Here is a 10,460-nt window from a genome sequence, read left to right on the forward strand (position 1 = left end):
GCTGTCCTGTAACAAATACACATTACTTCTAATCATTACGCACTTTTGTAGGCTTCGGTTTCTTCTGACCGTTGGTTTTTGCTGGTTTTTCAGCGGTGCTCGTTTTTGGAGCTTTCATCTTTGTCTTGGTCGTCTTCACGTTCGTACTTGGCATGGGATCCGCTACGGTAGCGATAGATAGCCGCACCTTACCACCGGATCGTGCTAGCTTCGTTTTTGTAATGGCGGTTTTCTTTGTGTTCAGTTTAGCATGTGGCGTGGGCTTTACCTTAGAAGCGTGGCCCTTTTTCTTATTGTTATTGTTTGTATCCTTATCCTCCTTCTTAGGTTTGGTTTTCAACTGTTTTTTGGTTTGTTTGGGATTTTTAGGTTTCGGTTTCGGTTTTGCAGCGAGCTTCTGCTGCTTCTTAACACTTTCTACGTGGTCTTTGGTAAGTCGGATACTTCCACTTATGCCGCTGCTTCCAGACACCCGTTCGACACTACCCTTGTTACTAAGCTTTTCAAAGGCCTTCTTTATGTAGGATGATATTTCCCCTTCGATCTGGTACTTGCCTTTGATAAACTTTTTAATCAGCGCAAACGATATCCCCTTCCGGCGTGGATCGTTCTCAGTGATGGCGTCGATGATCATCAGTTCGTAGGTTTTTTTGCTGGCTTTTCCATTGCTATCATGGTTATTGCCGGTGATCGATATAAGTTGAGACTCCGTCTTCAGTTCAGTAGCTATTGCTGTCGTACTGATTTCTTCTGCATTGGTTATTTTTTTCACAGACATCGGTTTGGTTACCGTTTGTGTTACTTCTTTCGCCATCGCAGGAGATCCGTATGTTAAACGTTGAGGCACAACCATTGAGTTTGGGCGGCAAGTAAATACTAACGATGGAAGAATGTCCTTGTAGGAACAGCAAATGGCGATCGTTAGTCGAAGGTAAAAGAAAAGGAAGTTAAATATCTAGAGCACATTTAGGAATAGTGTAGTAGTGAGATTGACTCAGATGTAGTCTAAAGATTCTTCATACTCGTCGTTAACGCGAAAGACTCACCAATTGTGGAAAAACTATTTAAATTCTTCACGCAATGTGTTTGAGTGAGCAGGAATACATTAGGAAGCCAAAAGATGAAACGTGTAAAAAACTAATTTTAAAATTTTGTTTTGCCAAACTAACACTAGCAGAGTCACCCTGTGAAATTTCTTCAATTATCAAATGATAACAAAACAAATCGTTCGGTGGTTGACGTTTTTGTGCAGTGTTTTGTCAGCCGTCTGGAATTTGCACAGTTCCTTTTTATCAATAATATATCACCTTCCACCTATCCCTTGAACCGGAAACGTTGGTAAAAGAATCCGCTGGGACAATATCGAGCCAACCCACATTTGCTGTATGCGGTGCAGCCAATTACAATGCACCGAACCGACCTGCGAACGAGCTGAAAATTAGTGCAATACAGTGCAACACGGCCCAAGGCAAAACAGGCAAGGTTGATACGACGAAGAAAGTGAATGTGCCGAGCGAAAACACGAAAATCAAGGAGGCAGAGCGGCAACCGTGCTGGAGCGCTGGAGATTAAGCATAGCAACAGATTTATTTAAAAACAGGTGGCCATGGGTGGTGCATCGTTACGCGATTGGGTTTGTTTTGTGTTTCTGGCATTGGCCACCATTCCGTGGGCCAACTGTGGCCTTGACGAGGTACGTAAGGAAGACCCACGTTTGGTGTCGGAAGCATCGGAACTATCCGGAATTGAAAAGTGTCCTCGCATGATGCATTACGTGTTTGAAGGCTACGCACCTATCGGTAAGAAACAGAAGGATTAATCTTCATATCCAAACTCATGACACCTGTTTTCATGCTTCTGTTTTTTTCATTGATTGTAGGTAATAAAAATGCCGGAAACTTTACGGAAATTTCGAAGGCCACCACGCTGGAAGAGTGCGTAAGGGATTGCTGTATGAAGGGATCGAATTGTCACACTGCTTTCATATTTAATCAAACCTGTTATCATGTCAAGTGCATCAGCAATGATTTGTGCCTTCCGGCGAAAAAAGAAACGACCTCCACGTTGCGCATGGTGCTGGTGAATCCGATCGAGGATGGATCGCTGGTGGAAACGAGCTGGTGGGAGGTGTTAAAGAAAGCACAACAGAAACAACTGCTGGCGGCGAACGGTGCGGTTCCTCCCGTTCGGATATCGGACGATGATGGGGAGGAAAACTTGCTGGGCAAGCTGACGGAAATGTACAACCTTGCGAATGGCGGACAGAGGGCACGGGGCGAAGAAAAGTACGGACTCCCATCGGTGGAGGATATTTACCGCGGTCCGTACAAATCGCTTGACTACGGTACCCCTGGAGCAGGGTTCGAGAAGTACGCTAACAACTACATTCGCGATCAGTACGATGAGGAAGCGGACGAGAGCAAATACTATTCCGAGACGAAAGCGCTCGGTTCGATGCGGCCGTGTGATGTGACACGCGAAGACTCGTGTCCACGGAACGAAGTGTGTTTGCGTGTTGTTCCAAACCTGCGGCATGGTTTTTGTGCCTGTCCGGAAGGATTTGAACGAAGCGAAAAGGATGTTTGTCTCACGAAGGAACAGTTGGCGGAGCAGCAACAACAGCAAGTAGTCCCCCAGATGTTATCTGCGCAGAAGCTAACAATGGGCATTGGGAACGGGGACACGGAAGTGGATCCTCCACAGTCAGCGATACATTCGAGCACCACGAAAGAGCTCACCGTTTCGGTCGCATCGAAGGATGTCCGGCTGCCGACCAATGAGGCTACGCTTTCCGCGTACGTAATACCGGACGAGAAAACGAGCGGAGACAAGTACAACTACTTGTGGACGTTGGTATCGCAGCCGAAAGGTGACAGTAACAGCACGATAGCAGATCAAACGAAATCGATCGCAAAGCTGTCCGGGCTGGCGGAAGGATTGTATCAGTTCAAGGTAACGGTCAGCGGTCAGAACGGTTCGTACGGTGAAGCGTTCATGAACATCACCGTACTGCCGGAGCAGAAAATTAACAAACCTCCGCGTGCGGTAATAACGCCAGCTAATCAACCCGTTCGACTGCCCAACCATGAAGCGATTCTCGATGGCAGTGCTTCAAGCGACGATGTAAAAATCATCCGCTGGCAGTGGGTGTTAGCACAGGGACCGCTCGGTTATCAGCCCGAGCTACCGGAGGTGAGCACGCTCCAGCTGAAAGATTTAACGATCGCCGGCAACTATACGTTCAATCTGACCGTTGTGGATGAGCAGGGTTTGAGCAATAGTACGACGGCCATCATACAGGTGCTAAAGGAGATAGATTACCCACCGGAAGCGAATGCGGGTAAAAACGTAATTCTGTACCTACCGAACAATAACGTCACGCTGAATGGATCACTGTCGAAGGACGACAATGGAATCGTGGCCTGGGAGTGGACCAAGATCAGTACCAACCAATCGAAGGCGGTTGATATGCAGAACACGAGGACACCGTTTTTGCAGCTGTCCAACCTAGAAGAGGGTGTGTACGCGTTCGAGTTGAAGGTGACGGATGCTAAGAACCAAAGTTCCACCTCGATGGTGCACGTGTTCGTGAAACCACCAACAAACCGTCCACCGGTGGCAAAGGCAGGTGTAAACGGTACTACGATCTATCTGCCTCAAACCTGGGTCGCGCTTAATGGGAGTGAATCGAGCGATGATATTAAAATCATCACCTACTACTGGCAGCAGATATCGGGACCGAATACGGCGTTGATCGAGAACGCGAATGCTTCCGTAAGTGTGTCCTGTAGTTTCTTAGCTTGTTGTACGTGTGGATTGTATCTAATCCTTGCTTCATTTCACTGCAGATAGCGAATGCAACCGCCATGACGATAGGGGATTACGTGTTCGAGCTGATCGTTTCGGACGAGGCGAACAACAATGCAAGCGATCGGGTACGCATTACGGTGGTGCAGGAAAAGAACACAGCCCCGATTGCGAATGCAGGGGGCGATCAGACGGTAACACTGCCCACGAACATACTCGTGCTGAATGGAAGCCGATCTAGTGATGATCTTGGCATCGCTCGGTACAGTTGGACGCGGGAACCGAGCAGTTTGGCGATGGGCACAATAATCGGTGATAGCGATAGTAAACCGGTTCTGATGGTAAGTCGTAGAAAGGAAAAAGCGAAAACACGGATGGCCACGTAATGTATAATGTTCTGCTTGTAGTTAACGAACATCGTTACTGGACGGTACGTGTTTAAGTTGACTGTATACGATGGACAAGGCCTGTCCGCATCTGACACTGTGAGTATCATAGTACATCCAGATCCATTGCTGATGAGCTTGGTTGAGGTAACGATTACAACTGAAGCAACCGTACTGACTGCAACCGAGTTGGATTCGATCGAACAAAAGCTGACCCTGCTAATTGGTGACAATATGGCGAAATTACACGTTAGAGAACTGAAAGTGGAACCAAGAACGGGACAGGTGGTGATTGTATTTTACGTGGAGAAAAAATATGGTCTCGAGGTAAAAAGCACTAGACGGACCGGACTGGAAGGCGCAGAATGGAATCAATGTAATGGTTGTTTCTTTTTCTTCGACAGGATAAAGACAAACAGGAGCTAATGCCAGCGCTCGAAGTTGAGCGAATACTGAAGGAAAAGTTTTGGCGTGACTATACTATACTGGGAACGTCGGTAGTTGGCATACGCACGACCGTATGTCAGAACGAATGTTCCGGACATGGAGTTTGTAATGCGGAAACACGCGAATGCATCTGCCAAAGCTTTTGGATGCCGGATATTTTTTACTTTTGGGGTATTGCAGAAGCAAACTGTGGTATGTAGCCAGTGTAGAGTAGAATGCTAATGTACGGTAAAATATCTAATGTTAATTTGGGGTTTTTTTTGTTTCGTTACTACAGATTGGTCCATACTGTACGTGATTGTTGGTGTACTGATAGTGTTTTTTGTACTATCCGGAATCTGTTGGGGTATTACCTGTTTTTGCCGAAGGTCGGCAAAACCACGCACGAGACCAAAGCCGCAAAAGTATTCTCTGCTGCAAACGCACGATGAAGAATTGCCTTCATGTGAGTATTGATAAAAATTAAATGTTTGATTCTAGACCAATTTAAAATGTGGTCGAACGCCCCTGCAATGGTAAAACCGTACAAAGTACATGTGAAGCTCTACAAATGTGAAACATTTGCTGTGCTTCACTGTGGGGAATAGAGAGATGTCAATGCGAGAGCGATAATAACAAGGGAAGGCTTTCGTGCCGGTTGCTAGGAAAATGTTGCGATTTTCGCCAAAAAGAGTAATTTTTTGGTTGTTAGGGTGTTCATTGATTTGGATTTGGTGCGAGTAATTGAAATGAATGTTGATGTTGCATGGAAGCTGGATTTAATTGTGATGATGTGCCGCTGTCTGTTATGCAGACGGGTGTGTGACATGAATGCGTACGGCCTAGTCACGCATCGCTAGCATAGCATGTGACGTGTTGATGGGGTGGTTGGGAAAGTGTGTGTTGCAGTTACTCTGATCTCTCTTCAGATGTCGAATAAATCTTTCGCCTTTTACTAAAGATTTCCGTGGAGAGGGATACTCTAATGAGTCTAAATTGAATTTTTGTCGTCTCGACCTCATCAGGGGTTGAGCCCTTATTTCCAGATTAAAAATAATTGTGCAGGTTCGGTGCAGAAGACGAAGTTTGTTATTACAAGTGCGTTTGTTATCTACCTATCCAAGGTCAATCAGTCCACTTTTGCGAACGCACATTAAACAGTAGGAGAATATTCGTAGAATTATGCTTTTTCTGTTTACGAGTTTGGGTTAAATTGCGCTGAAATAATGCCGGTCACTGAAACTGTTGCTAATACGAGGGCAAGACAATCGTTGTGGGCCTAAGCTTAGAGTGCTAGGATAAGAATAGGTAAATCGCTGATTGAAATTAGGTATGTTACAAAAAGCACAATGAATTTTATTGATATGTTGTAAATGATAACATATCACATTACATCGAATATTCATGAAATTTGAAAAGCTATTTTGACCACTTTTTAAATTTAAAAAGAACAGTTGAAGCAAAAATTAGCAAATATTTGCTAGACAAATATTCCTTCACGCTATAAATAACAGGAAACTATTGTATCTTAGAATATTTCCACATAATGCAATTGAATTTAATGTTGCGTTGGGTTAAACATTCATACTGCACTGTGTGGTATTTCGTTTCTGCATGTATATGTTGATGCGATTTCGAAGCCTTACAAATGTTCTTCTCTTGCACGTGCTTTGTCATTTATAAATGCGTTGTCAGAACAGCTAGAAATGAAGAAGAAAACAGAAGAATAAAAAATGCAACACGGCCGGCTGTTTCCTCGTTGTAGGGAATGTTAAAAAGCATAGATAATTATGTTTAGCGAAAGGAAACTGTGTCATGTAGCAATTTATGAGCGTATTGATTGTTTTATTTCAATTGTAAAATGGGATTTGTATAAAATCGTGTGTTTTCACAGGAAAGTTGGTTCTTGGATGTGGAAGGGAGGTAGTGTAGGGTAGCATAGCATAGCATCGCTAGCATAGCATGTTGTGTGTTGGTGTGGTGGTTGAGAAAGTGTGTGTTGCAGTTACTCTGATCTCTCTTCAAATGTCGAATAAATCTTTCGCCTTTTACTAAAGATTTCCGTGGAGAGGGTTACTCTAATGAGTCTAACTTGAATTTTTGATGTCTCGACCCCATCAGGGGTTGAGCCCTAATCGTTTAATACCAAACACACGTTAATTGCTTTTTGTACATAACTAAAACGCTTATCGCGAGAGGGCTTCCAGTGAGGTATGCAATGAGTAAGGCCTGTTCTTCACGACAGGATCGTATATCAAATTCTTGTTGGACCGTCCTCCCGTAGGAAGGAATCACTATCCGGCTACGTGATAAGCTTTGGCCGGTACATGTCATTTGTGGTCTTTAAGCCAAGAAGAGGAGAGACTGAGAGGTTCCCAACTTACACTGACGATCATTATTTGGAAAGTTATGAGATATGATCAAATGAAGAAAGTGTCTTATCAATACATACATAATCTGATTAAATCTTTCCTTTACTTCTTGCAGTCAATCGCGCGGGAACAACCATTTCCGACAGCGAAACCGATTCGGACGTGCTGTTCGAGAGCCGCTCACGACAAAACGGACTCTTGCCGGGACGATCCGGCAACGGCGGCTTACCAAATGGTGAGCTAAGAAACGGTGCTGGCAGTCATCCTAAGTACGGTGTTACGCGTCTCGGACGGCGTATAAAAGCTTAAGTCAAGGAAGTGAATACGAACCACAATTGAGTGGTTCACACAGTGAGGAAATATGAAAAAAAAGAAGCAACAGTCGATAACTATTACAATGCCACTGGTGGGAAATGAGGCTAAAAACCTGGTGCGTTGGATACAACTAGTCTGAAGAAATTTCTTTACCAATACGTTCCTAATGCGCTTGTAGTGATTTTGTAAAGTATGTATGTATAACAAACATTTATTTGAGACACTTTAATCTTACATGCTTTCCCCCATTCCATCTTTAGTACTTTTGTTTTTGTTTTGTTAATATAATTGTTTCATTTAATTTTATTAAACGTAAACTACAGCTATCCTTGTCTAACTTCGTATTTCTTTCGAAACATTCTAGTATGATACGTGCTTTAAGAAGTATAAGTAATTGTAATAACCAATGTGATTCACAAGCCATCGAAGTAATCAAGTAAGCATTCTCAATGCTAAGACTCGGAACGAACTGCTTACGATTAACAAAGGAAAGACAACATAATTTCAGTTTGAGGCTCACACGATAAGTCCGGTCAAGAAATTGGACTTAAATTTATTAACAATCTTTGTTCCTTGCTTATGAATGGTTGCATTTATCATACCGAGGGTAGTGAGGATTTTAAATTAATCCTATCACTGTTTGCGATACAGCCACGTAACACAGGAAATATGTTCGTAGAAGGGTTTGCTTATGAGTGTTGTTCTTTTTTTTTAATGTCTTCAACCATAACATATTCCGTACCTTTAGTAAGAGAAATAACACAAAACAAAATACGCACACATTGCAAATTGGAGTGCAAGTGAACAGGTAAAAAAAGTATTAATACAGAAGCGTAACGCCGTACCCGTACCAAATCGGGCTGTGAGGAAAGGCGCCATTCGCAACAGAATCAATTGGTGGACGATGAAGATGCGTGGGGATCGTTATAAGTATTTGCCGGATCCGAGTATCAGTTTGATCAGGACTCGGTAATGTTTGGTAGTATTAGAATGGGCAACAAAACGATCGTATTCTGACCGGCATCTGACCGTATCTGAAAGGAGTAATGATGAACTAATGTGTGCATCATTGAGTATAAAGACATGCGTTGCGATACAGGATAAAAAAGGATGAAAAATATAATATGAACACAAAGCGATGCGGTCCGTAGTAATATCGATAGAAAAATGATAATATCACAAACGAAAAATTGTATTCCGACCTGATTCTAGCTCTTTCTTTCACACACCAAACATATCTCCTCGCTTTTCCGACATGTGTTTGATCGTTAGAAAAAAAGAAGTTCAATCAATGCTGCAAACAAACAAACAGAAAACGAAGAAGACCGGTTCAACGATTAACCAACAATTAGACATTAGTTCGATCGCATGCGGGTGTAAAACCTTTAAAATTAAACCAATGTCATGTGGTTCATATTTTTTTTTGCATAATACATGCCCCCATTTCGCATCGCTCACAAGCTAACGGAAGTGGTTCGATGCTAATTGGAGTAATTATTAGTGATTTTAAACTTTATTCGGCGTAACTTTACACTTCAAACAGTCAAAGCAAACATAGATCGGACGAGCCAGCATGGAATCAAATAGCCCATGATCAATTAGCTGTGCTTAATATTATTGTACGGTAGCTACGGGTTCATAGACGCACAAGAAGATGGACTACGGCTCAAGGTTTGCCGCAAAAACTGACTATAATTATGCACCCATTCCACACACCAAATGGAATGCAATGTACCAGTTTTAGTGATGGTTTATTGGCCTTATTACACCAGCGCGCTTACGAACGTCTCCGTATCGATATCGATCACCAGCAAACCGTATCGAATTGCGGTTCTACTGCTGTGTGTGCATATGAACGAAAAGATTATTTACGGTATTGCCAAAGGTTCCTGTTTTGGTGTTGGCAGTTTTAAAACAATTACAATTTTTCTGAACTGACATCATTTTTGTTAATGTTTTCCATAAAAAAAATCGCTTAAAAAGCAGAATACATTCCGAGCAGAGAAGAATGTTTATTCGACATACGCAGATTTTGGGGATTTCCCCGATCCGCTGTAATAGTGTATGTCGGGTACTACTTGCATACTTATTTTAGTAATCCATCATTACGTACTGGTATTCATTCTGGTGTACTAAGCTCCTACTAAAAATGTTTCAGTGAATTCTCACATGAAATACTGTGTTGCAACGATTATGCTGCTCTAATCTGTTGTGAGTTCTGAATTCAAAGAGTTGATTTGAATATCCTTTTGCGTCCGACAGTTATTGTTGCATGTTGTGGCTTCAAGCAACTTTTCAATGAATCAAAACCGAAAACTGCATAACGAAAATCATACCAATTTCGTCAATCACGAATAACTTCATCATGGAGAACCGTAAAATCGGGGAGTGTGTTTCATTTAACGAAAAAAGCATTAGTTGTGTGCGTATTTCTACGTGGTTAGGGTTCGTGTTTTGTTCGTCGTTTTTTTTTTGGGGAGGGGGGGATAACTCTTGACCTTCGCGCGATCGTCAGTGATCGGCTGTACGGTGAACGCATGATGATCTGTGGGAAAGATGGGAAGAGTTGCTGGCACGCTACCAAACGTTGGGCCACCCTTCGATCTCGTTTGTTACCATCGATACATGCTCTTTGTTTCGTGCCCACAATACAGTGGAAGCGCGCTTTGGTTCCACTTTTCTTCTCTCTATCTTTCTGCCAACTCACGTGCCAGCACGTTGTTGTTCTTTCATCCTGCTCCAACAGCATAAATTACATCATCGTCAAACATTTGAACCACGCACCAGGAAAAATCGACGTCAAAACGTTGTGTGTGCGTATGTGATGTCGTTGGAAGACGCCGGGAGAATGGGACACAGGGAATGGGACCGAGTGTGGTAGGAATTTGACACAGACCGGGAGGGCGGGAAAAAAGGAAGCAATAAATACTTGCACCAAAAATGAACGCTTTCGAGATTTTATTAATACGTTTTCATTTAAAATCGAATCTATTTCAGGGTTTAGTTAAATCTTTTTCTTACGGTGATGAATAACGTTTTACTTAATGGGTTTGTTTTATGTACGATCACTTCGATCGCGTTAAAAGAAGTTGCTAAAACATACCAATAGTTATAACAACATTTAAATAACATTTAATTACTATTTTTACTCTAC

General features: G+C 42.7%; 2 protein-coding genes and 2 non-coding genes across 4 annotated transcripts; 3 read left to right on the forward strand and 1 right to left on the reverse strand.

The window, feature by feature from the left end:
* Window positions 1-28: 28 nt before the first annotated feature.
* LOC125774935 (uncharacterized) lies at window positions 29-814 on the reverse strand. The gene has a single exon (XM_049445307.1). It carries the CDS (start codon window positions 812-814, stop codon window positions 29-31), a length of 786 nt encoding a protein of 261 aa, XP_049301264.1.
* Window positions 815-1,069: 255 nt separating this feature from the next.
* Window positions 1,070-8,441, forward strand: LOC125762286 (dyslexia-associated protein KIAA0319-like protein). Its single transcript, XM_049424197.1, has 7 exons — window positions 1,070-1,799; window positions 1,880-3,774; window positions 3,849-4,148; window positions 4,215-4,520; window positions 4,598-4,832; window positions 4,918-5,085; window positions 7,107-8,441. Exons 1-7 carry the CDS (start codon window positions 1,607-1,609, stop codon window positions 7,298-7,300), a joined length of 3,291 nt encoding a protein of 1,096 aa, XP_049280154.1. The 5' UTR covers window positions 1,070-1,606; the 3' UTR covers window positions 7,301-8,441.
* Window positions 5,529-5,647, forward strand: LOC125766680 (U5 spliceosomal RNA). The gene has a single exon (XR_007418689.1). It is a non-coding gene; the product is annotated as a U5 spliceosomal RNA (small nuclear RNA).
* LOC125766682 (U5 spliceosomal RNA) lies at window positions 6,625-6,746 on the forward strand. Its single transcript, XR_007418691.1, has one exon. It is a non-coding gene; the product is annotated as a U5 spliceosomal RNA (small nuclear RNA).
* Window positions 8,442-10,460: the final 2,019 nt, after the last annotated feature.

The sequence above is a fragment of the Anopheles funestus genome, chromosome 2RL (assembly GCF_943734845.2).
Source record: "Anopheles funestus chromosome 2RL, idAnoFuneDA-416_04, whole genome shotgun sequence".
Lineage (NCBI taxonomy): Eukaryota > Metazoa > Arthropoda > Insecta > Diptera > Culicidae > Anopheles > Anopheles funestus.

Excerpts from the sequence above, each read along its gene's own strand:
- LOC125774935 (XM_049445307.1), bottom strand. The coding sequence starts at position 814 with ATGGCGAAAGAAGTAACACAAACGGTAACCAAACCGATGTCTGTGAAA.
- LOC125762286 (XM_049424197.1), top strand. The coding sequence starts at position 1,607 with ATGGGTGGTGCATCGTTACGCGATTGGGTTTGTTTTGTGTTTCTGGCA. Across the intron at positions 4,521-4,597 it reads AGAAAAAATATGGTCTCGAG|GATAAAGACAAACAGGAGCT; the intron begins GTAAAAAGCACT and ends TTTCTTCGACAG. Across the intron at positions 4,833-4,917 it reads TATTGCAGAAGCAAACTGTG|ATTGGTCCATACTGTACGTG; the intron begins GTATGTAGCCAG and ends TCGTTACTACAG.